This window comes from Epinephelus lanceolatus, chromosome 22 (genome assembly GCF_041903045.1).
Source record: "Epinephelus lanceolatus isolate andai-2023 chromosome 22, ASM4190304v1, whole genome shotgun sequence".
In the NCBI taxonomy this organism is placed as follows: Eukaryota; Metazoa; Chordata; class Actinopteri; order Perciformes; family Serranidae; genus Epinephelus; species Epinephelus lanceolatus.
This window is the reverse complement of record NC_135755.1, coordinates 20,227,563-20,253,432: the sequence shown is the minus strand read 5'-3', so window position 1 is coordinate 20,253,432 and position 25,870 is coordinate 20,227,563. Positions and strand designations below refer to the sequence as shown.

At 41.4% G+C, this 25,870-nt stretch overlaps 1 protein-coding gene across 5 annotated transcripts in view; it reads right to left on the bottom strand.

Annotated features, from left to right (window-relative positions):
- nhsl2 (NHS-like 2) overlaps positions 1–25,870 on the bottom strand; it is a 222,453-nt gene that overhangs the window by 49,974 nt on the left and 146,609 nt on the right. For all 5 annotated transcript variants that reach the window (XM_033609311.2, XM_033609312.2, XM_078164060.1 and 2 more), the window contains exon 2: positions 17,214–17,450. In XM_033609311.2, coding sequence (XP_033465202.2) covers positions 17,214–17,450 — 237 coding nt within the window. The remainder of the gene's footprint in view (positions 1–17,213; positions 17,451–25,870) is intronic.

Sequence of the window (25,870 nt, the reverse complement as noted above, 5' to 3'; positions counted from 1 at the left end):
TACAAACCCTGTTTTAAAAGCTCTAAAGTGTTTCTTCGTCACGAGTCTGCTCCTCTTACCTTCAGGCTATTGTCACCTCAGCCCCATCAGCACTGGGTTCATTTAAGGCTCTGGCAGGTTGGTTTAAATGTCCCTGGATCATGGCATTTTAGTGTCACACTTCAGCCTGTGTTTGAAAAAAATCCCTAAAGGAGCCTTGAGGAAAGAAACAAGACAGATGAGTTTGTCTTCACTGATTCGCAGCGATGCCACTCTAACGAAAAGCTCTGCAGAGAGGAAATCTGAAAAAGAGAAAGAGACTGACTCATTTCCCGGAGAGAAGAAAAGGCAGTATTTTGTGGTTCAAAAACAAACAGAGAACCAGATTATAAAGGTCACTCGGTAATAAAAGTTCAAACAATCTATAAATCCTCCATTCACTGTCAAAAACGCTGCTCCGGGCTGACAACTCGCTTGAGCTCTCTGTTCATGAGCCAATTTTGTCAAAAAATGCTAAATGCCTGCCCTAAATTAAACGCTGTGCTTACAAAGCATTTGCATATAATAACTGCAAAAGGCATTTAAATTGACACGTACAGTGTTTGTCATGTAGAGTCAGTGGAGGAGTCTATTTAAATCAATACATGAAGAAACAGGTTGATAGCATGCTCAGATGATACGTATATCACACCAGAAATGGGTACAACATCTCAAGTAATGTCAACAGTAAGTAATTTATTAGAGTTGAAGTCTCATTTTCAAAGTAGTGACATGTTATATAAGGGCTAAATGCTTCCTGTGAGATTATAAAACGGAAACTCTTTTCTCCTGAATCAGCGTTCTCCACTTGATCAATGCTGCACCTGTTCGGTAATGTGTATTGACCGCAGCAAAACCTTATCAGCCCTGTGTAGATAACAGCGAGCATTGACTCAGACCCTCTCTGACACAATTAAAGAGCCACTGTGACATTTTATAGTCAAGTTAGTGCAGACAGGGAAAGTTTATCGGACTGGTTGCATTGACTCAGACCTGCTCTGACACAATTAAGGGGTTACTGTGACATTTTAAAGTTCGGTTGGTTATAGCGCGCCACGTTGAGTCGTCCACCGTGAGTAAAGGTTGCAACATTGGCACTTTGGGTAGTGAGGAGAGTGCTGCCTCATAAGATAAGATATGGTGACATGAAATAAGGCTTACTGATCTGAAGAAAGAGAGAAAAAGGTAATAAAGGGTGAAAATTAAATTAGAAAGTGAATGGTGACGACAATTTATGGTGCTACTGCTAATGCGTGTGCGGCAGTCTAATTCTGGCCTTAAGTTTTAAATCAAATGAGAGCATACAGCTAACTCTTGTTCACTCTGAGCACTACTGATCCCACTGACCTCCCCTGAAAATTAAAGCCTGAAGTGTGACACAACTTTGTTGGGAGTGTGTGTCGAAGCCAGTACCATAGTATCTATATGAATAAACATAAAAACTCCTATTAAAGGGACAGTTCACCTTAAATTACCTTTTTTTCTTTTACCTGTCGTGCTATTTATCAGTCTAGATTGTTTTGGTATGAGTTGCCAAGTGTTGGAATTATCAGCTGTAGAGATGTCTGCCTTCTCTACAATATAATGGAACTAGATGGCACTCAGCTTGTGGTGCTCAAAGCACCCAAGAAAGCATTTGAAAAACTTACCAGCAATGTCACTTTACAGAAATCATGACCCTGTGACTCAAGACAATCCACAGACCTTGTTGGGAGCAGTTTCATGTAGAACTATTTTCTTTCCACCAACTACCCCTACAAGCTGAATCACAGTGGTGGTCCTCCACAATCCACCCCACTGTAGGAAAGAGGCATTCAAGAGTTTCAAACAGCTAGCTAGCGTTACAGCTCAGCCAAGGAGCACGCCATTAATGAAGCTCAGCGTAAGTTCCATCAGGAAGACTTTCTTTGTGCTCATCCATTCATAACTCTCTCCATCCAACTCCCACTGTTTCCTCTAATCAGCTGACTATGGGTGTTCTCTCTTCTAGTTATCCAATCAAACTTCGCCATGATCGCCATTAGCCAATCAGGATGCCACTGCAAGATTTTACATCTGCTCTCTCCTCTGCTGCTGTCAGCCATAATTTTAGGCTAGAGATGCACCGAATATTCGGTAACCGAATATATTCAGCCGAATATTGCAAAAAAACACACATTCGGTATTCGGTGGAATAAGTTAAAAGCAAGGCCGAATAATAGCGGCGTGTTTTGATAACGCAATCAAACGGCGTGACAGGCGGAATAAAATGTCGGCAGTGTGGCGATCCGTCCGTCACGGCACTCGCATTTGCGACTAAAAATAGTTTTGAGCAAGCAAAGTAGGCTTAAATCATTCAGCACGCTGTGCGAGCAGCCTACAGATTTCAACCAGCAGCAGAAACGAAAGGCGAATCCCATCGGTTGTGGGTTGAACGGGGGTCACAGACACAGACAGTAACGTTAATGTATTCCTGTCAAATACGGCGGCCATCGGCTTACCCGGCGACGGAGAAGTCGGCTCCAAAAATATCCTCTTCTTGGTGTCATGACTGCCCAGAAGTACCTGAACAGCCGAGCCAGCCGAACACAGGTATGTGACGTGTCAGAGGAGAAACGAGCCTTTCACATTTCTGTCTTTGTGGCAGGTAACAGCCCACAAACCTCACCGCACTTTAGGGACTGTTCATTACTTATGAAGGGACTGTCAGGGGAGGAGGGTGGCTGGTTGATTTTTATTTTATTTATTGATTTTATTTTGATCCCCCCTATGTTCATCACTTATTGATGCTGTTTTTGAAGTATGAATAAGTCAAGTAATTTATTCCACTGAAATATCATTGATGTATTATAGAAAAGTCATTTATCTTTTCATAAATGACAAAAGGCACATCTGCCTCATTTTTGCTGTGGTATCGTGATACTACTCAGAACCATGATATTTTCATTGGTATCGCACAGTGGGTCCCAATTTTGGTACCGTGACAACACTAATCTGGAGGGGGTTCATCTGCAAAAACTAATGAAAAACTAAACAATGATATTCGGTATTCAGTACTCGGTATTCAGCCAAGCGTTTAATAATATTCGGCTTCGGCTTCGGCCACAAATTTTCATTTCGGTGCATCCCTATTTTAGGCAGAATCTTTGTGCCCTCCTCCACCCCGTTCACCTCCAGCCATCGTATCCAGAGTCCAGGACAAGCTCAACAAAGACTGAAATGTGACTTTAAACCAACTACAATTCTAAGGGCCCGTCCCAATACCCCCCCCTTAGCCCTACCCCTTGGCCCTACCCCTAGATTTGCACATTGCCGCGAGGGGTAGGGGTGTCCCAATTCCTTTTTGCATGTAGGGGTAGGGGGCGTAACGAGGGGTAGTGGGTATGAAACTAGCCCTTCAGAGCGAGGGATTTCAGATACTGACTTGCCAGTGAGGGGTAGACGTCGCCATGGCTACCACCGAGGAAGAGACGGGGAAAAAAGTTCATACATGTACGTATAATTTCACAAATAAACATGGAACTTTTGTAAAAACGTTTTCGAGTAACTGTGTATTTGTGTAGAGAATGGTATAACAAATTTTATTGCTATTCACGATGTCTAGATTGGAGTTGACAGAAAGCAGGTAGCTAACGTTACCGTCATCAGGTTGCTTGTTAGCTAGCTAACTAGCTCACACTATCTGGCGTCTGTCATCTGTCCTGTTCTGCAAAATTGTTGGATTTTTTACATTACGATAACACGCCAGCTAGTGTAACTATGCTGCCTTGTAATGTTAGCTGGTTAGCTAGCTAGCTAGCTAGCAGAAGTCCCCTGTCGTCTGTTGTTCATCAAGCGAAGCATGATGAATACAGCAAACGCGATCGGTAGGATGAACTCAACCGGAGACTCCATTGTAGATGCCGGTTGGAAATGTAGATGGCTCGCAGCTTCCTGTTTAAAATAGTTAGATATGCGTGAACGTAACCGGCGCGGTGACGTAGTGAGTGGTGTCCCAATTCCTAGGGAAAGATTTCTACCCCTACCCCTCGTTGCTTCATTTCGAGGGCCAAGGGGTAGTAGGCAATGGCCAGGGGTAGGGCCAAGGGCTAAGGGGTAGTGGACAAGGGGGGGTATTGGGATTGGGCCTAAATCTTTATTTAAAATTTATGTCAAAATTAACCCTGAATGGGAGCAAATCACTGCAGCCAATTTCCAACATGTAAGAAAGCCTTCAGAGAGGGGTGACGGTTGTTACAGCAGCAGATAATCGCTCATGCTTCTGAAATTAGATGTTCAACAATCCCATACCACACACTTCAGGCCATGTAGTGCATCCAAAAAAACCACACTACAACAAGCCTCTCTCTTTCAAACACGGCTTTTCTGTAATGGATAACACACATTCACACATTCTTATCTCAGGCCCTCTGGCTACTGTGTGACCAGCAGCAGTTTAGATGACAGTTAAGAGCTGTTGGCCGACACTGAGAGTGTCAATGTGTGTGCACATCTCAAATCAAATGCTCTGAGGTGCATCTCGGCCATAGCTCTCATGCTCATTTATTCAACGGGTATCTCCAGTGAAGAAATCTGATTGGACTGGTCCTGTATAGCTGGTCATATTACACCAAGAAACATAGCTGTAAGAATCATGAATAGCCAAGTTTCTCACTCAAACGTCACATCGCAAATATGATCAAACCCACCGTAAGTCTCAAAACGGGGATGCTAACGAACATGCAAACATGCCTGCTTCACTGTTTGCAGTTTAATAATAAGAGGCATGATATCTGAAGCTCACGTTTTCTCAACAGTTTCCTCACTGCTGTTTGGACCCGCCAACGTGCAAAGTTTCCTGGTGCTGCTTTGAATTAGTGGTTGGCTCTTTACATGACACTTCAGAGGAAGAACTACAGTGGTAGTGATCAAAACACCCTCCCATCCTTCATCTTCCCAGAAACTCTCCTCTAATCTTACAAACTACCGCTTGCACAACTAGTCTATCCACCTTCTGATCAGCGAACAGGGAATAAAATAAAACCTAACTGCTCCGACATTAAAGATATACCATGCAAGACTTTCCTAAAAAACAATGTTCAGACTCATGCCAAAGTAATCCCTCTCAATCATCACTTAAGACCCACAAGTAGTGTGTGCCGATGTGTTTACGTGCAGAGACTCCCTCTGTCTGTTTTTTCCTCTTATTTTCTGTGTTGGAGATGTTTATGGGCCCCACATCGCTCAGGTGACGTCAGGACTTCATAAAAAGGTAGCAATTGTAGACACAGCATGGAAAAACTGCAAATACAGATTGACGGAACGCCAAACTAGAATGAATCTGGTGTTGGCTTCTACTTTCACTTTCACTTGGGAGCATGTTTACAAACAGTAACAACCTATTCAACCTGAAGAAAGCAGGAAGTATTGCACTAAATGTTGCCAGAGGGACGGACATGACACTCCATTTGTCTTGATTTGTTAACACCATAGACTCATCAATGAGGTCTTAAATCTACTTTTGATTGCTCGTCAATAGTAGAAGAGTGAAATCAGCTGCTATAGTCGTTAACCACCACAGCATTATCAGGTTCTGTGTCTGGGTGTGTATACTGTACGTTTAAAGTTTACACCAAGGGTTCCCAGTAGGTGGGTCAAAAGTGGTCCAAAAGTGGGTCGCAGGTCCAGTACAATGTGCCATTTCCTGCTGTAGAGTGAGTAACTAATGGACAGCCACTTAGCAGAGACAGCAAACTGGCTTTACGACATGGCCAAACCCAAGTATGACGCTGAATGTATGACTGTGTGGACCTTGGACTAATGACTAAGGAGAAATCTGGACCCCATGGCTGGACCAGTTGGGAACCACTGCTTTAGAGTATATATTAAGATGTACAACGCGTCTCTGCTTCCTCTCACTGTACAAAAATGAAGCCAAAATATCCTTGCGCTGTTGATGTTATTTGTAGAAAGAATCTGCACAGTAGCAATCAGGTGGTGAGGCCAGGATCTCATCTGACAACATAGACGGGGCAGGGTTTATCACTGATACGACAGCCAGCCACCAGGGGGCGATTGAGATGCTTTGGCTTAACTTTTGAGGAGCTGCTATGCCATTAATCTTTTTATACAGTCATTGATTTAAACATGATGACGTTTAACTAAGCATGTAATAGGACACAAAGGTGTAATGCATAAAGTTTTTGTTTTTGAAAATACAAAAAAGTTGTTTTCTTTCTTCTGCAACTGATTTAACCTGATATGACGTGAATGTACAATATATATAATACAATTACGTCTGGGTGATATGGCCCTAAAATAATATCACGATAATTTAGGGTATTTTTTGTGATATTCTATACAATTTGACAAATCAGTAAAATATATATATATATATATATATATATATATATATATATATATATATATATATATATATATATGTATATATATATATATATATATATATATGTATTATCAATTTAAGAACTTGGAATTGCAACAAAATAAGTGATATAGTTTGACAGTTTGCCTTCAAACATTCAGTAAAAAATAAACAAAAATGATCTCTCACTTCTTAAAAAAAAAATCATAGTAACTCAGAGTGAGATTCAGATTCTGTATACAATATTAATAGTTCAACAAAATACAAAATCTACCACAAATGACACATTTAAACAGCTCCAGAGTACAAAAAAAGGTGAGTTTTTTTTTTTTATGCTCTGTCATTTCTCCTTTAATCATCAAGCTTAAAGGACGCCACAGTTTATTCCACACTACTGAAGCTGTTCCTCTTTTTGGAACCACCGCAAAGTCAGTAATAATTTCGCTTTGAGCCATGCTTGTTGTTGCCGTTGGTAACAGTATGATTTCAATATGTCACCAAGTCGGACTATCGCGAGTATCATGATATGAATTTTTCATATCATATTAAAAATTACACCTGTACTATTGTGAATGAGACCATATTAAACACCCCTAAATACAATGATTGATGTTACATTTACTAAAAATATATTATTTTCATTATCTACAGGGAATTGGCCCATTTCTTTATGTCATTCTTTTTTAAATATATGTGGCCTGTATCTTATCAAATTGTTATTGATACTCAAAACTAAGTCCTAATTTCTCATATACTCTGTCCCATCTCAGAGACAGTTTTGCTTTCTGATCTTTCTCCATTACTTTTTCTCTCCTTCCACCAGTTTTTGTCATCAGAAACTCACCACACGGAACCAATAACAAAGCTTTAGTCTTGTTTTCTGTGGGAGACCAGAGGAACAGGGCCCTCATGTTGTGTGTGCTGTAAAACGATCCGACAGTTTTCCTTCTGGGTGTAAGAATTCTGTTGTAGACATTCAGGTCTGAACTTATTCGATGCTTTCTGTTTATGGTGTGTATTAATCTTTCATGTTTCGTAATAAGGGCATGCAGACAGGGCATATTATTATATGCATGGCACTATAATAAAAACTTCATTATCATCATCATCTTTCATTCTGGGAACTCAGAATGTGAAATGTGGAGTGGGAATATTTTGAATGCATTCAAAAGCACTGAAACTCGCACCTGCAACCTGCCATGACCCAAAAACAGCTCTTTTTAACTAACTTAATGTGAACATTTTCCTGTCCAACATTCATTCTAATAGTTATTGTTAAATATGTAAAATATCAATTCACATATCAGAGCAATATGTTGCCATAAATCATGAAAACCCCCCTGCCATTACAGATTGGATCTTAAGCTGCCAAATCAAACCAAAATAAAAGTGTCTTGATTGGGAAGCAGGCCAGCACAAGCTGCCAGGAGAGCTTTGCGTTCACTCTGGCACAGATTGTTTCCAACTCCACAGAAGTTCTGCACAAAAGGCCTGTTTTAATGGGGAATGTCATCAGTTTAATGTTAATGGAAGTGCAACACACTCAGAAATAACAGACAGTACTTAAACAGCAGATTTTAACTGCTGCATCAAATTAAACTAGTCATACACATCTTTTGTTGAATATATGTCCTTTATATAATTCAAATAAAGTGACACAAGATTGCAGCAAAGTTATCCGCAAATATGTGTGAATTAATACAAACACACTTACTTACATTAAAGAGAATGTCAGTGAAATATGTCGAGTGTTGAGGAGGTGGTAAAGTATGAATATTTGAGCGTTGCTTAATGGATTGTCATAAAATTACAGAGCAAGTACGTGCAAATAGCCAGTCTGGCTGTAATGGATGACACGAGCTAAACTTCAAACACAAAGTTCACTGAAAGAATAATATGAATATTTTGCTGTTGATTAATGGAGTGCAGGAAAAAAAACACACACACACAATGCAAATCTGGCCTCTGTAAATCTTGCCAGAAAACACATTGAATCTGTCTGCGGAGGGAAAACCTTTCATAAATATGCAGGGTCGGGCGCAGAGGAGAAGCAGAGTCAGGAGGGAAAAAAGTGACGTGCAAGTCTTCCTATTATCAAGTGGTTTTGAATACAATATATCCGCCCTCAGTGGAGTACAATACTTAGCTTTAAATATATAATATACCACTACAAAGGAGCAGCATATGAATATTTTAACGTAGCAACCAAAAAAAAACTTTGATCACAAACTGTGCAGATCTCATTGTGGTATATCTTAATGGAAATCCTAAGCTTTGGTCACGTTGCAGGCTGTTAATGGGGACATAATAATGATGACAGATAATGGGAAAATGTTGCTTTTATTTGAAAGTAAAAATGTGGAGATGCAGAGAAAACTGAGGGCAACACTAAGCTTGGCAAAGCAAGTGTTGATCTTAAGTATTTGAATGTATTTCTATTTACAAAGTTATTAGTTAAGTTATTGAAGAGCTCATTTTTCAATTAACTAAACACCGTTCATCTGCACACACTGTGATGCCACACAGCTGGTTCAATATCAGCAAAGTTCCCCTTTATATTCATTGTCTTGTGTGGCGATCAGCAGTGATGTGGTGGTTCACTTGTACACTGTGATCTGTAGCCTATAGTTCGGCTTTAGCTTCTAACTATCTTTGTCTTTTTAACCTGTTGTTGCTGCTGAGTCAGTTTGACATCCTGGATATATCCTTCAAACACAGACTGTAGACCCCTGTAGAAGAAAATGTCTGACAGCACATACTGAGATAGAAGCGACAGAGAGCTGATCTCGTAACAACGCCAAATGATTAAAATGAACCTTCATCCTAAAAAGTGGAAGCCATGTGAAAAGGATCTATCCTGTCCAAAAGTATGAGTCCAGGATCACTATAGGCTCAGAATATTGCAATGCAGAAAATGAGATTTCAAAAATTGTATTTTTGGGGGCGTCCTCCCACCAGTTTCCAAATCAAACTATGAGCCTTGAGCACCAAATTAGCGACACGCAGGCTGCAACTTGCAATATGGAATCATTTCCTTTGGTTCATTTTGACTTGTTTCACTAGTCAAACCAAACACCATACTAACGAGCCACGCATGAGCCTGCAGGAGCCCTGTGGGACTCCCAGATGTACCCACAAACTGGTGAGGGACAATTATTTCTGAAGCATGAGGCTGCCATCATTTTCGTTATCTGTATCTAAGCACTGCTCACAAATCGCTTTTGTGGAACAGATCTCTCGTTCATTAAGCAGATGGCCACAAATTCAGAAGGTCTACAGGCCAAAAAAACCCACATCACAACTATTTGTCTGACATCTCACTGAAGGCAAACCCCACTGTGAGTAGACTGTCCTCTCAAGACAAACACCATCAATTGTTTCTTCAAATACCTAAATACAACATAGTTAAAGGGATAGTTCAGATCTTTTGATCTTATCCATGGTCGGAGTATCCCCCATTTTTCTTTCCAAATAAAACACAAAACGCCAGTCAACAGTGTAAAAGAATAGCTTTTTTTTTGTTGTGAAGGAAAATTTGAACTTAAAATTTAATGTAAGATAACAGTTCAAAGTACACTTGGATATGTAAATATGAATTAATACAAAACACTATTAACAAATTCAAATAATAAATAAAACCTAACTAGAGATGTACCGATGCCACTTTTTCCTTCCCGATACTGATTCCGATCCCTGAACCTTAGGTATCTGCCGATACCGAGTACCGATCCGATACCAGCACGATACCACTCAGTTGGGGTCAGTAATTGTTCTCCTAATTTAGAGACACTCAGCAGACAGACATTTCTCCATTATCTCTTTAGGGGCGGCTGAGATTGTCACTACAATTAGAATAGCTGGACCACCTTAACAGTCTGCACTGTTACACTGTTACACTCCCTCCGTTTTAATCAGCAGGTGGCAAGAAATAAACAGAACCTTGGCTTGGGTCTTGAGGAGCTGTAGCATTTATTCAGTGACAAAGAGCCTTAACTGTACACACAATGCACTGCTATGGCTGATTTGTACTCTGCTCTGGTCGCAGCAGCCTCACTGACTGACCTTTCTTTCTCTCTCTTGGCTGTACACTCCTTACGCAAACAATGTGGCACTGAAATGAGGCACCGAAATCTGCGTCATAATTTGGTCTGGTAGGTAGTACCACTCGTATAGACACCAATGGCATATTGACGCCAGGTTTCAGTACCCAGCCCTATATTAGTATACATTAATGCCCTAACTCTCCGTATTGACATTTCAAACTGCTTATATACTTAAACAACATAAGTGGATTCCCGGAAATCAGTTATGGCTTTTAGTTTTGTTGTGCCACCCCAAGAAAAAATTTTCAGGGCACCACTGGTATTACCTACAGTAGATGCCGGTCGCCACGCCCCCAGTTTGGAAAAGCAGGCAAGAAGCTAAGCAATGTACTGCTGTGGACTGGGGCAGCAGCAAAATGTATTTTAGCCACCTAAAATAAAAATCAATGTCAGTTTAAGTGTTCACTCTGCACAACCTTGCAGCAGACAGCCTGATCCACCAGGAAAGCAGTTAATTGCTGCAGTTCGTCAAATCCACTAGAGATGTACTGATACCACTTTTTCCTTCCAGATACCGATTCCGATCCCTGAACCTTAGGTATCTGCCGATACCGAGTACCGATCCGATACCAGTGCGTAAAATAACAATGGACGGGATATGAATTGTTGTATGTCTCAACTCCTAAAACTCTATGTAAAATATTAAGAAATAAATACATAATACTTTTTTTTTTATTATTATTATCCAGTGTTGACACAGATCAAGACACAGGTTAAAGTGCAGCCACACAATTTGGTAAAAAAGACATTTTAAAGGCTGCAGTAGAATGCTTTTTAAACTCCGCTCCGTTTCGTTTGCCTGTAGTGTGCGTATGCGTAACGACGTGACGCATTACGTGGTATCGGATTGGTCATAGGCTGTACTCGCCGATACCCGATACCGCATTTTAGGCAGTATCTGAGGCATTTCCGATACTGGTATCGGTACAACTCTGAAATCCACCAGATTCATTGCGTCTTTAGCTCGCCAAACATGGGAACAGCCAGTCTAAAGCTGCCTCAATCAGTTAGTTAGTCAGTGTTATTGTGTAACTCTGGTGAACCCAAAGTATCTACTTCTAATAAAAAAAGTCACAAATGAACACAAATTAACTAACTTAGCATCACATTCTCACTCCGACCTCGTCACATATTGACGTTTGTCACAAACTTTCCACGTCAACATACAACGTGAAGGGTACCCTGGGTGCATTAGATGCTGATGTTCTGGGACGCTATGTCAAGTTCTGCCTGTAACATGAATTGTCTTCTCTCAAAATGCACTTCAGTTTTTACAGGAAATCCACCATTTACATACAGTGTCTTTCGACAACAAAGGAACGTGGTTGGGTTTAGGCAAGAAAAGCATGTGGTTAGGTTTAGGAAAAAAGAACAGGGTTTGACTTTATAATCTTATGGGACCAATGAAAACTGGTGTTTGTTGGACCCATCCACCAACCCTTCCCACCCACAAACTCGGACTTTCACGCTTTAGCTTTCGTTCTTGTCCCGCCGCGTTTCCCCCTGACACCACTTGCTGCCGTTAAACTATAACGGCAACCAGCTGCGCATCATCCCAACATTACAGGATAGCTTTTTGTGTTGGTGTCTGACACCGGAAGTCACTGCCCAAGCGTTAGATTTCGATGACTTTGGAGTGAGACCAAGTTGAACTTATCGTGGCAGTGGTAGACCAGCAGCTCGCATGTTTACAACCCAACTTCAAAACCTCTGAACTTTCCCTTTAACTTCACAAGGATCTTTGGTGTCCAAAATATTGTTATTTTAAAGCTAACAACATAGGGAGGAGTTCTACACCAAAACCATTATCTTCCCCTAACCTTAACCAAGTAGTTTTTCTTTTGGCCATGATAATTAAGGCTCCCTGCCCTTAATAAGGCAGGTATTTTTTTCCCAAATCATGATCTTTCCTTACCAAACCAAACCCCAACCACAGCAGTGACTGACCATGTGAATCATATTGTAAAATTGTTTTGGAAGGTTTTTAAAGGCAAGAAGACGCAACATAATAAATCATTTAGTCTGGAGGACTTGTTGAAGGCAAGTGGTCAAAATCAGAACGAGACCAATTATAACTAAAGTCTTGCATATTGAATTGATTTAGCTCATTAAAGTAAATGTGTGCAATCCAACCAGGAATAAAAGAGACACAAAACAGCCCCTCACATGATAACCCTGAATGCTAATTGTTCCGTGGTGGGGTGTTGATGATGAGAGGCAACACTGGCCGGATTTCACTGTTGCCCACTTAGCAGCAACAGTGAAATAAATCTCACACAAATCTCGCTGCCGGGGGGAGCTGAATCTCGGCAGAAAACGCAGCAGATCCGTCTAACACCGGAGGACGACAGCCAGCTTCATAAATATGGAGGGCAGAGTGTTGAGGAGCGGGAAAGAGTATGAATATTTTACCGTGCCGAGGCCAGTGGGAGAGTGATGGTGAGGATGGCCGGAGAGAGAGTACAGCTGGTTGCTTTGGTGTTATATAACACACACACACACACACACACACACAAAAGCAGATGGACACACACAACACAAATGGACACTGGTATACAAACTGAAAACATACACAGGGACACACACATGGACATGCTGTTCACGATAGTGTGAAGCACAACAAAGCACACAGGCAGCAATGAGCACATAAAGGCAAAGTGACATGAAATGAACACAAACAACAGAAAAGATGAATGGCCACACATATTTTTGTTACTCACACACACACACACACACACACACACACACGTTTCTGTTGTCCACCCACAACTGCATTCATCCATCTTATTTTCATCATACACAAGATGCCAGCCCGTCTGAGACAATAACTGGCTTAATACACACATAAACACACACACACACACACACACACAGTATAAAGACGTGGCATTGGAGCAAAAGGGAAAAGAGACAGAGAAAGATGTAGGAGGTGACATACTGTACTGTATGAGCTATTGCTAAACGCTGTATATAAACAGAGAGGAAGAGAAGGGAAAGAAGATCTCAGTCTCAATAAAGATGAAACGTGTCTCTAAAACCAATGGGGTTTAAACACCTGGGGACCTATTTAAACTATAATTAGATCTATAGCCCATGGTGCAAGTGCATTTAGGGCGTGTCCAACTCCTTTTTAGCTAGTTGAATTCACATAATCTGCGCTCTAAGTAAAACACAGGGTGCAAAGGGGTTGCATTTAGTCCCTTAATTAATCATAGGTGTGTTCTGGGTGTAACATGAATTCAACCAAACAGAGTGTCACCTCCCATTCCCTTTAAAATCTAAGTCCGCCTGCACCTGGCGCACTGCTATTTACATGGCAGATTCAGCAAATTTGAGAAGTGAGCGTTTTTTCTGCTGAGCGTAGTCTCATGCAGAAAGAGCAGTAATGTCACCGCAGCAAATATCATGGGACATGATAACTTGACAGAGGAAACAGAACTAAACTTTCAGCTTCTGAAGTAATCAATGAAGTGACACTGCTGCCTGCGTGTACATGTGCTTCCTTAATAGAAAGTCAGACAGCATCTCTGCAGCTCTGCTCTGATCTCTGCTACGTTCACATTATAGAGAATGTCATTAATATTTTTCTCATTAATGCTGTATTATTTCACATCCACACGTCCCTGTGTGTGTGACAAGCAGAGTGTATGCGCATTGTGAACCCACCTATGTAGGCACATCTCATCATCTGAATAATGTGCCCTTTAAATAGCAGGAAAACACTCCACCGCTGACTTTAGACCAGGTTTTCGTCGTGCAATGGCACAAAGCTTTCTGCTGCCTCAAAATAGCAATGTACCAACAATGCACCTAACCACACCTCATTTTAAGACCTAAACGCCCATGGGTGCACAGAACGTGGCAAGTACATTTGCTTCTTACACAAAGTGGATGCTGGCTGTGAAAATGACAACTGCAATGCATCAATTTGACTAGCAATGATAGTTGCGCCGCATGCCACTTTGTGCCCAGTTTAAGATAAGGGCCCTAAACGTCAGCTTCCACTGAATGGTACAACATAGCTCTACCCTTCTTCCTACTCTCTGTTTTTTTGTTTTCCGTGAGCAAAAATTGTGTATAGGGCCTGTTATTTTTGTTTGTTTGTTTGTTTTTTGGTGCCACCTTGATCAAGGTTCCAAGCGAGCTGAGCTGATAGTAGAAATTGGAATTAAAATACTCGCTAGTCAACAAAGAAACAATTACATAAAACAACAAAAACAAATCGGATGGATTTGCCTGCTGTGGGACTGCTGATAAAATGTAGCTATCTAGCTAACTCTGGGACAGTCAATGACTGCCCATGGTTTCTGTTAAAACAAGCCAAATACAAAGATCAGAAAAAGCAGAATAAACTATCTATGAAAATATACTAGTAGCATAGAATAGTGGCTTACAATCACCTAATAATCAACTTTCTTTTAAGACCACAACATGAATGCTCACTTGAAAAGGCTACACTTCACATGCCATGTATATTTTAAAAATATGAGCTACTGCAAACTTTTGTACGGAGTGGACCTACATATACTTTAGTATATAGTTTCAATACACAGTCCAGAAACTGAAAGTCTGATCGCTCATCTCCTCGAACTGACTGAGTTTTATGACTTCAGCTTGATAGACAGCTGGTTAGCTAGTCTTATCTACCCAGCTACACTGCAGGAACAGAGGGAAACAATAAAATCTATTAACTGCTCAGACATCTTTCAAGATATTATCATGTCAACAAATACAGCGAGGGCAGATTAGTGTGAAGAGACTTTTTGTGTTATTGCTAAAGTAGCAAGAGCCTTCTAGCATGTTACGTGAACAGTTACAGTGCAGTCCTCCTGAGATATGAACTTTAAGTATAAAAGTATAGTATAAAAGACTAAACATTGTCAACGATAAGTAAGTCTCAATGTCCTCAAACGAGACAATAATTCAGTCCTAATGTCTTCAAATAAGTACTTCCTGATTAACAGTGTCTTAGCTTGTTACCGTTGCTAATATTGATCAAATCTGTTGCCATATAAAACTACAAACATTATTAATCATAAATAAACTAGTCTCAACCATAAAATGTGATCAGGTTTTGGACTTTGTCCACTTTTGTGTCGGGATCGTCTGCAGACTGACTTGGCAGAGATGGCTGCCATCTTGTTTTTACATGTATGAGTGTAATGTGCTCTTACTACCACTAGATGGCATTAACACTGTCCACGTTTGAGGACAACAGGTCTAAGATAAGTAAAGTATAAGGTCAAGTAGGCCCAAAATTTAATGTTCTGAGGCTATGGTGACTGAAGGTAGCTAATGTGCTCAACTATCATCTCCATTACTTTCTAACTAAAAATAAACTTTTTGTGTACATTGTGTGACTGAGTACATTAACATTTTACACACTCTGCAAAAGCAAAAAAAAAAAAGCAATTACATTTGATGGCAACTGTCCCTTACAGACCACTGTCCTAACACTCTCAATACTTCCTAGAGCTTTAATGGTGTATTAATCCACCACTGAAAATAGACCCTAACAAATGCACTAATTGCTCCACTTTGAGTAACGTTTGTTAAAAACTACAGCGCCCAGCTGCTTTAGGGAACTATCTACCCTTTTATAGAAATTAAACTCCAGTAAAGATTTGTGATAGCCTACTTTTTTAAAGATTTACATTATCTGTGGGAGCCTGTGGGCTTGGGGCTGAACGCCACAGGGTAAGGGAGTCAGAAAGTATTAAGGGACGAACTAATACTTAGTTGGTTTTGGTTGTTTCATGGGGAAAAATGAAGCCAGCATTAAAAATCTTGAAGTTATGGAGTACCTACAGAATCAATACAGTGTAAACACCTGAACCGTGAAATGTGATGTGTCGAGACTTTCATTCGACCATTCATCCCCTCAGGTGTTTGTCCAAAGTTGCCATTCAACCCTCTCTTGTTCATTCAGCTAAAAAGCAACAGTGATCATTTTAATGCAACGAGCCGGTCAGAGGGCGAGACAGCATGAGTCACAGAGGGGTGGGGGGGTGGGGGGCAACTAAAGAAACAGTATTAGCTGAGAAGAAACGGAAGCCCTAGTTTCCTTGGGTGCTAATTTGCACACACACACACTTGGGTTGAACACTATAAACAAGAGGCTGATATTAAAATGAGGATGACAGCGTTCCACCTTAAAGAACAAAAACAAGGCAGAGTTACGACCTCTGACTACGAACTAAAATGTAAACAGATGTCTTTGAATGCCTCTTTGTACACACACATATATTCAGAAATACCAACACACACACACACAATCACAAATGTATATCAACAGTGTTCATCCTATCCAATACACACAAAATCACAAATACTACCTTAATAACAACCCTGCAAGGTGAATCCAATACACACCATCAGCAGGGTTCCCATGCACACACACACCCTTTAGTACAATATAAACTCAAGATAGCAGGGGAAATTTAACACACACGCCCTCTCACGCAGCATATCTGTGCGCTAAAACACACACACACATACACACCTTAAAGGCAGCCGACACACACCCATATCAACGCAGTCCAACGCCACACATGCATGTAAACACTTTCCCACCCGCCTCCGCTTCTGCCTACACGCCTTTCCCACCCACTCAAAACACAGCACACACACTCTCACCCACACATACACATACACACACACACACACACACACACACACACACACACATTCCTTCCATCCACCCATTCATCCATCCAATCCCCTCTTTTCCCTTCTCCATCCATCCTTACCTTGCAGCAGGCTCTGGAGGTTGAGCTGCGCCTGCTGGTGCAGCTCCTCGACACACTCCGGCCTGCTCCACGAGCCGAACACGTTCACGCTCTGTTGCCATGGAGACCTGAAGTGGGCCGCACCGCCGCTGCTGCTGCTGCCTCCTCCTCCGCCGCTGCTGCTGCTGTGGTTGCCGTCGCCGTGGCTGCTGCTGCTGCCGCCGCGCCTGCCGCTCTCCGCCTCTAGACCGCTGGTGGCTGGAGGAAAGAGAGGAGGGAGGGAAAGAGGGAGGGGAGGAAAAAAAATGTTGAGAGGAAGTGATGGATGGAGGGAGAGAGGAGGGAGGAGAGAGAGGAAGTGAAATAAGGACGGGAAATAGGATTATTGAGAGGAAGGAAAAGGAGGAGAGAAAGGGAAGGACAGGAGGAGCATGGGAAGAAGGGGTGACAGGCAAGATGGAGAGATATAAAGGTGGATGGGGTGAAAGGGGGAGAGGAGGAGGGAAAGGGAAAAATGAGGGGGACAAAAGAGAAGAATAATGAGAGGAGTAAGATGAGAGAGAAGAGGAAGAGGGGGAAAAGAAGGGAAGAAGAGAAGAGGAGGAGAGAAAAAACACACGTAAATAAAAATGTATGAATTTGCATAACTAATACCCAGAGACGCAGATTACATAACGCAGTGTGTTGTCAGGGAGAACAAGGACCGAGGAAGAAAGGAAGGAGGGAGGAATAGAGGCTGGGAAAAAAAGAAACAGGGATTAGGCAGAAAACGCGGGAGGGATGGACGGGAGGAGAGGTAGAGAACAGATTTGGAGGGGAAAATGAAGAGAGGGAGTGCTTAATTAAGAGGGAGAAGGAGTGGGAGGAAGATAGAGGGACAGTCATGGGAGGAGATAGAGAAGGAGGGGGAGAAGGAGGGATTAGGGCAGGGAGGTATGAGAGAAAAAAGAGACAAATTGTGATTGTGGCATTAGGGAGAGAAAGAAGAACAAGAGTGGGAGGAGGAGGGAGAGCGGGATGACATTTAAAGGGAGGAGAGCGGAGGGATGAAGGCAGAAAGGAGGGTGATGTGAGTAAAGAGAAGAAGAGAAGGAGAGAGAGGCTGGGGGACGGGAACGTCTGCCCCTGTCACTATCAAACCTCCAACACAAACAGACAATCAAAACAAATCACTCGGAGCGATCGCAAATGGCCATTCAACGTCGACATGAATGAGGCGTAGCTTTGAATCAGTGGTGATGAAATAATTTGACACATCCAGCAGCTGATAAAACATGACTAACAAACACAGGAAATCCCAAATGTGACAGCAGTCAGGGTCCAACTGAGCTGTCGAGGCTTTGAAGAGGAACTTTCTGTGAGAGCAAAGTCACTGAAATCATTACTTGTCTTTAGTTCTGACGCTCACATGGTGACAAAATGTCAAGTGAGTAAGTCACAGGAGGCTATTGGTATTAGTGCAAAAGTGAGATGAGAGTTTGTCGACTACCTTGTTACAATTACCAAGCTTACTTGCTAATAAACAATTCGGCAAAATCACTAATGACATTTAATGGTGTATCCAAGCATCTTGGGTTCACAGAGTTGAGCAGAAAAAAAACAAAACAATACATGGGACAGAAACCCAAAGACACACGTCCAATGCCAACGTCTCCTAAAATAATTAGCTCAGTCAGTAGCTCAGTCCATAGGGACTTGGCTCAAGTCTACGTCCAGACAAAGTATGGAGGGACTGGTAGCACCACCAAGGTGCCCTTGGGCAAGGCACGAACCCCCAAACTGCTTGGGGCACCCGTCCATTGTCCTTGCTCTGACATCTCTTCATTTAACGCATGTATAGGTCCTGTGTGTCTATATGACAACAGAGAATAGTAGAGTAGATTTTAGAGCCTGCGACTCCGCACCAGTCAGTTAGAACTGAAGAAGCCCCTTGGATGAGAGGCAAAACGTCTTCAAGAAACCTATGTTATAGCACTTATGATTACCATGCCCGGGATGACTGAGAGTCTTCACCAACATCTAACATGACGTCACCCATTGGCTTGTGGACTACTGTTTTAACGCCTCAAGTTCGGCATTTCAGCCGTTACCATTTTGGTTTTCTGGAGCCAGAAGTGACCATATTTGGGTGAGAGGCTGGTGCTGTGGAGGAGCAAGGGGTGGATGTGACTAAGGGTGCTTTCACACCTGCCCTGTTTGGTTTGGTTCAATCAAACTCAAGTTCCTTTTCCCCCCTAAGTGTGGTTCATTTGGGCAGGTGAGAATACAGCAATTGCTCTCGGGAGTGCACCAAAACAACCAGAGCGAGACTTTCTTGAAGAGGTTGTCAGGGTCCAGTTACAAACGAACATCAACAACCAATACACCCAGGGTACCTTGAACTTCATATGCAGACATGGAATGTCCATGACCAAAATATCAATATGTAACAAGGTCGGAGTGAGAATGTGTTGTTCGGATTGAAGTTGGAGGTTGGTTAGTTTGTGGTGAGAACGTGTTCCAACCTCGATCCGAACAACACATTCTCACTCCGACCTTGTCACCTTGACATTTTGGTCATGGACTTTCCACGTCCACAAATGACATTCAAGGTACCCTGGGTGTGTTGGGTGTTGACGGTCTTGGTTCTTTTCTTCCTTCAAGATGCACTTTCGTTTTCACAGGAAATTCAATGTTGACATACAGTTTCTTTCAAAATAAATGCACTATGTCAGTACAACACCGCAAATTGAATTTTTTTTTCCTTCAACAACAAAAACACATGGTTAGGTTAAGGGAAAAAAACATGTGGTTAGTTTTAGGAAAAAAGAACAGGGTTTGGCTTTAGAATCTTACGGGACATGAACACTACTCTCTTGGGTGAAAGTCTGTGTTTGTTGGACCCATCCACCTCACCTCCTGTCCGCTACCTTTTTTTTTTTTTTTAACTTAGAATTTTTAATTTTTTTTTAGTTGGAACTACTTTTAGGGTAGCTTTCCTGAAGTTCAATTTCTTCCAGTGTGAAGGAATTGGTAGCTTGCAAAGCTACACTTTTAAAGTTGCTTCCTTTATACTGTTTGGCAGTATGTCAGTGTTTACTACTGCTGCCAGGCAGCCTAAATTAAATGTTCCTCAAGTAACACTCATTAACTTTTAACTTATCCAAAGAATATTTTGGTTGTACGCCACCTGGCGTTTTGCAGCAATGAGCACAAACGCCTCTATGCATTCTCATAGCTTTTGTGCCATCTACAAAGACCTGTGCCACAGCTTGTCAAGCGAGTATAAACAGAGCATTACCCACCCACACCATTCCAAAACCTTACCTTTCACCACACAGAGATTTGAAAGGAACTTCATGTGTCAGACTCAACTATCCCCCAATGTAAGGTAAGATAAACTCACAATGTCTAAGCTTCCATCATGCGACCAAACGACAACCAGAAACCAAGTCATGTTCATCCTCAGCTGTTTAAGTTACTCAGTCGGTACAGAAAGGAGTGGCTGAAAAGTCAAGGAATCGTGTTTGACTTAAATGCCACACCCCCATTGAGATTGAAAAATATTATGTGTATGAACATGTACTAAATAACAACTTTCTGTTTTGTTCCCTGAGCAACATTCACAAGGGACTGACTGTACAAGTGAAATAATTCTAAAAATAAACGTGAATAAGTTTTGTATCTGACAAAAGGAAGGCATGGTGATCTTCTTTTTATCTAAGACAGACTTTCCTACAACAGAAATGTCAATTTGTTCATGTCAGAGTGTTCTTGAGCGAGACACTGACGCACAAACTCAGTAAACTGCTTTGGTTGAGATCCTCGGCTAAACTCTAAAAACCTCTAAATGCAGACTGTAACGTGTGCGGAAAGTACCTCTGAGGGCTATGCACGAACATATTTTCTGATTTGGTGAAAACTTGAAGAACACTCAGTTCCCGGCAGACAGACGTACAGACAGTTACTCTGCACTGAATCCACCGGCACTATCACGTCTTGTTTGCTCTGAAGCAGCCGTCTGTTCTCTCAAAACCCGTCGTACTGTATGGAATCACAATTTCACCCTCGCAGCTACCGGCTTCATCTTCCTAAGCTGCTTTCACACAATCGTCTCCCACCAGAGAGAGCTACTGTTTATGATACAGAGTTGCACGTCAGTTAGCATCAGCCGCAGCAAAGAGAACAAAGGCAATCATGCATGATTTATAACGTACTGTAGAAGAGACATATATTCTCAACATAGAGCCTATGCTGCTTTACTTATTTTTCATGTGGAGCCTTAAGTATGTCTACTGCGCTTTCTTTGGCATTGTTTCTTTCTGAAGCTAATCTGTGTTTACTGGATGTATGCATTGTGTTGTGAGCCTTGCTGCAAGCTAAATATCCCATTAGGGAGCTTGAGTTTGAAGCGAAGGCTCACCCAGCAGATTCTGCTCGTTTTTTCCCCCCAGTTTTCAGTCTGCGGTGTTTCAAGCAGGGAAGCAAACTTTTGCATCCACTTCACTAAACTTCTTGTGACCATGTCCTTACACACTGTATGCAAAATAACTTCTGCTGTCACATATGAACAAAATATAGGCACAAAATCAAAGCAATCTGTGGTACTTTGAGGTTTACAGGCAACTTAAATCCAATGTTTTAAGACTGGATCTGTGTATCTGAAATATTCTTCTTCTCGGTTAATACATATTTCCTGCAGAGATATAGTGTTTATTATGGAAGTTAATGTCAGCCAGTGTGATGAGAAAAGGGCTCTAAGTCATTTTAATGGGAAACTTTCTGGAAAGAATGTGCCAGTATCTCAAAATAATGAGAAACTTCCTCAAAAATAATGACTCAGTATCTCAAAATAATGCAAAACAATACTAAGTCAATCATTTAGAGATTTTATAATATATCTTTGAGATACTAACTCATTATTTTGGCAAAGCCTCTCATTATTTTAAGATATGTCATATGTCATCACAGACAAACCTCCTGTTCTTCACTACTGTTTGATTACCATCAAGGACTAGATGTCAAACAACTACTTACAATTAAACACAGACAATACAAAGGTTCTGCTTCAGAGGGTATAGAACCTTTTAGCACCGACGTCACAATGACATCGTTTCATTAGCTGGAGGCAAAACAGTCCTCGCCACCACAGGGCTGTAGGCTACATAGGAGTCTTAAAATGTCGTCTTGTTGTGTTATTTGGAGCCAGAATAGAAGGAGTCATTGCTTATCACATACCAGCCGCCACTGCCTGTCAACAAAAACAAAGACAACTATGGTTAAATGTGATAAGAGGAAAGGACTGACAGAGGCGATCGTCAAAAATGCTCACATGTGCATATCAGCTTAGGGAAAAAGTATTTCCTGTTGTAGGGATGAATAATGTTATGTGTATTAAAGGTTATTATGTCCACCTCATCAGAAACTGGGAAGGTATTAAGAGGAATAATGGATTTCTCTGTAATGCTAACTTTTTAGCGCATTAGCTGATGTTAGCTTTGATAGCAAAATAAACTGGAGGAAACCATGCAAGTGTCGTCCTCCTTTGTAAGATTGGCATAGTAACCAACCACTAAACTTCCTGTGACATCATCCATCCACTGAGTGAGAGCATATGGGTCAGCCAGTGTTGTCATGTTCATCAGTGTTTGCTTTTTCAAGTAACATTTGCGGTCCTGTGGAGTGAGTGACCTGACATGGTGCATTCATAAATTCAGTCTGACGATCTACACTAAAATGAGAGCCCTGCTGATCGAGTGTTATATTTCTATATGAATTAACAAACGATTAAGTTAATCACATTTTCACTCTGCTCAACGCTCTGTTGCTCCGTCTCCCCAGGCAGAGTGCTGACTCCGAGAGCGCTGTGCTCTAGCTACCGAACGGCACATTCCAACAGCGCTCCAAATTTACGAACAGTTCAGTTTGTACCAGAGTGCGCTCCGACACTCAGAATGAATATTTTTGAATGCACCACTTGCATCGTCTTCCTACATTGTCTAAAACAAGTCAACTTGCTAGCTTGCGCTGTCTGTGGAGAATTGTTTTGCCTCCAGCTAAGCCCCGCCCACCAAAAAAACATCATACTGTTTACTAACAGTAAAAGGGTCTATAGCTTCAAAGGTTACCCAGAGTATTGGGTCCCTTTTGTCAGCTATGTAGTCAAATTTTAGGAATCTTAGTGTAATTTTTGATCAGGCCATGCATTATGATCATCATGTTAAATCACTGAATCATACTTGTTTTATTCAGCTAAGAAATATTGCAAAGCTCAGGTCTGTGGTGTCTAGACCTGAACTAGAAATGACTATCCATGCTTTTGTGTCCTCCTGACTGGACTACTGAAATTCTCTTTTTACTTGTCTAAACAAATCTTCTCTGAATCGCCTTCAAATAATCCAGAACGTTGCTACCAGGTCCAACAGGTCAACCCATATCTCTCCCTTTTTAGTTTCTTTACACTAGCTTTCCATCAGGTTCAGGATTCACTTCAAGATACTTGTTCTCACATATAGAGCCCTTCATGGTCAAGCACGTGAATACATTAGTGATCTCCTCCCTAGGTCTTCAGATCAGGACCTAGTGGCTGTCCCCCACTCCAGACTCAAAACGAAAGGGGATCATGCCTTGGAAGTAGTGGCTCCAACACTTTGGAACTCTCTTCCATTAGGTTTATGGTCTACCATTATTTTGTTCATTATTTTAGTTTCTCCTTGTAATGGCTTACATGATCTTTTATTTTTCATTACATTGACAGAAATGGGCTTCCACAGCTCTTTAGTAGGAAGGTCTACTGGGGTACAATTTCCCTCCAAGGGGCGACTCCAGCCATGTATTTGTGGCACGATCCATGCACCATTTTGAAACTACTCAAAGATGCTTAATTGTAACCAGAAGGTCGCAGCGTTAATTACTTTTGGGGAGTTTGGTCCTTTGATATCTTTAGCGTGCACAAAAGACCTTCTGTCAGATGCTGGCTCATGCTGGAGCATTTTAAGTAACTCTCTGTGGTTGTGTAATAAATAAATTCCATACAGAGGTTAGATTATGTAAAATTCCTTATCCTTTGTTGGGAGACTAATGGGTCAAATAACCAAAAGGTCAGCATCAAGTTTTTTAAAGGTTGCATTTTGATTGCGGCTGCTGGAGTACATGTTTCCTAACCTTTGCAACCTACAGTAGATGGGAAAAAGGAGAGAACTAGAACCACTGAGAGGTTTCTGAGACATGTGATGTGGGGTTGAGTGCTCACTGGGAACATCTTTTCAAAACGCTGGTTTCCTTTTCTCATTGTTTTCAATAAAAAAAAGGATGCATTCTTCAGATCGCTCAGAGCAAAGTAAGTACCTTAACAGGGAACTGAAAAATTAAATGGTCTAGACTCAGTAAAAGCAAAGCACCTCAGGTTTTCTCCAGCTACATAAAACTAGTGGAAGCTGATACAACCCGCTGTCATTCCCAAGTCGTCAAATGCTGATGCTCTGTCACACCCCTCAACATGCGATATTGACGCCAAAGGAACCCTTTAGCATGTTTATCAGATGCACTGGGCTTTTAGCTAACATCAGCGTAAATCCATCTGCGTCAATACTTGATACTGAGAGCAACTAATGTAGCATAAAGCGTGAGAAACCCCATGTTGGAGGTGGATGGGTTAAACAAAACTGGACTTTTATCCAGGAGATCACAGTTTGTGTCCTGTGTGAAATGTATTTAACGTAACAGTACGCAATTGTGTATGTCACATAACACAATAAACACTTATTTTAACATAAATCATTATCTTTATTTAACCGTAAACAAGTAGTTTTGTTGCCTAAGCCTCAAAGTTTCACAACAATAACCATATATCACAATGTGTTTCAACTGTACGTCACATGGATACACTGAAAGGTGCCCTATGCATTGCTTTGAGAATCTGAGGGGCATGACAAAGTGTCAGTATTTGATGACCTGGGAGTGAGAACGTCTTTGCTGAAGTCTACAACACAGTAAATCAGTAGCAGCCCTTTGCATTTGTAGCTTTTGTTGTTGTGACATGATAATGATGTGTGTTTCAGGGTTCACGTGACGTCCGACAACTCGCCCCAACTGGGGAGGAACCCAGAAAAAAAGGCCTTTCTTTTATTTAGTTGGCTTTGCTATGTAGTTATGTTGTTGTGGCCTCATGTAACATTTCAGAATAATAGTAGAAATATTATTCATAACAAATAGTAAAAGATAAACATTTCGATTTTTTTTCCTGCCCCCATTTGTGGTGCCCCCCTATGGATGATGGCCCCCTTAGCATTCGCCTACAATGCCTATGCCACGGGCAGGCACCGCAGTAAATGTTTCAATCTCAATACAGGCAAAATGTCAAAACAAACCTTTTTGAGAAAGACACAGTTCCGTTGACAACCTATTTGTGGTGCTTGGTTGTTTTTAGATGGATATTTAGAACTAATTAATATCAACGTTAATTGTAACAAATGCCTGAGGGTGCTATTTAATGTGACTTTTCGATACTATGCTGACACATTGCTCATCACGTGTGATTGATGGCACTGAACTTCTCAAAGTCATAGACGAAAACATCTTTTACTGTTCAGCAGTTCTAAACACATATATGCAAAGTAAACAGGTTTCTTGAAAGTTTGTGAAATGTGACAGTTCGGCCCAAATCAAAAATACATGTTTCCCATCTAGATCTTTTTGGT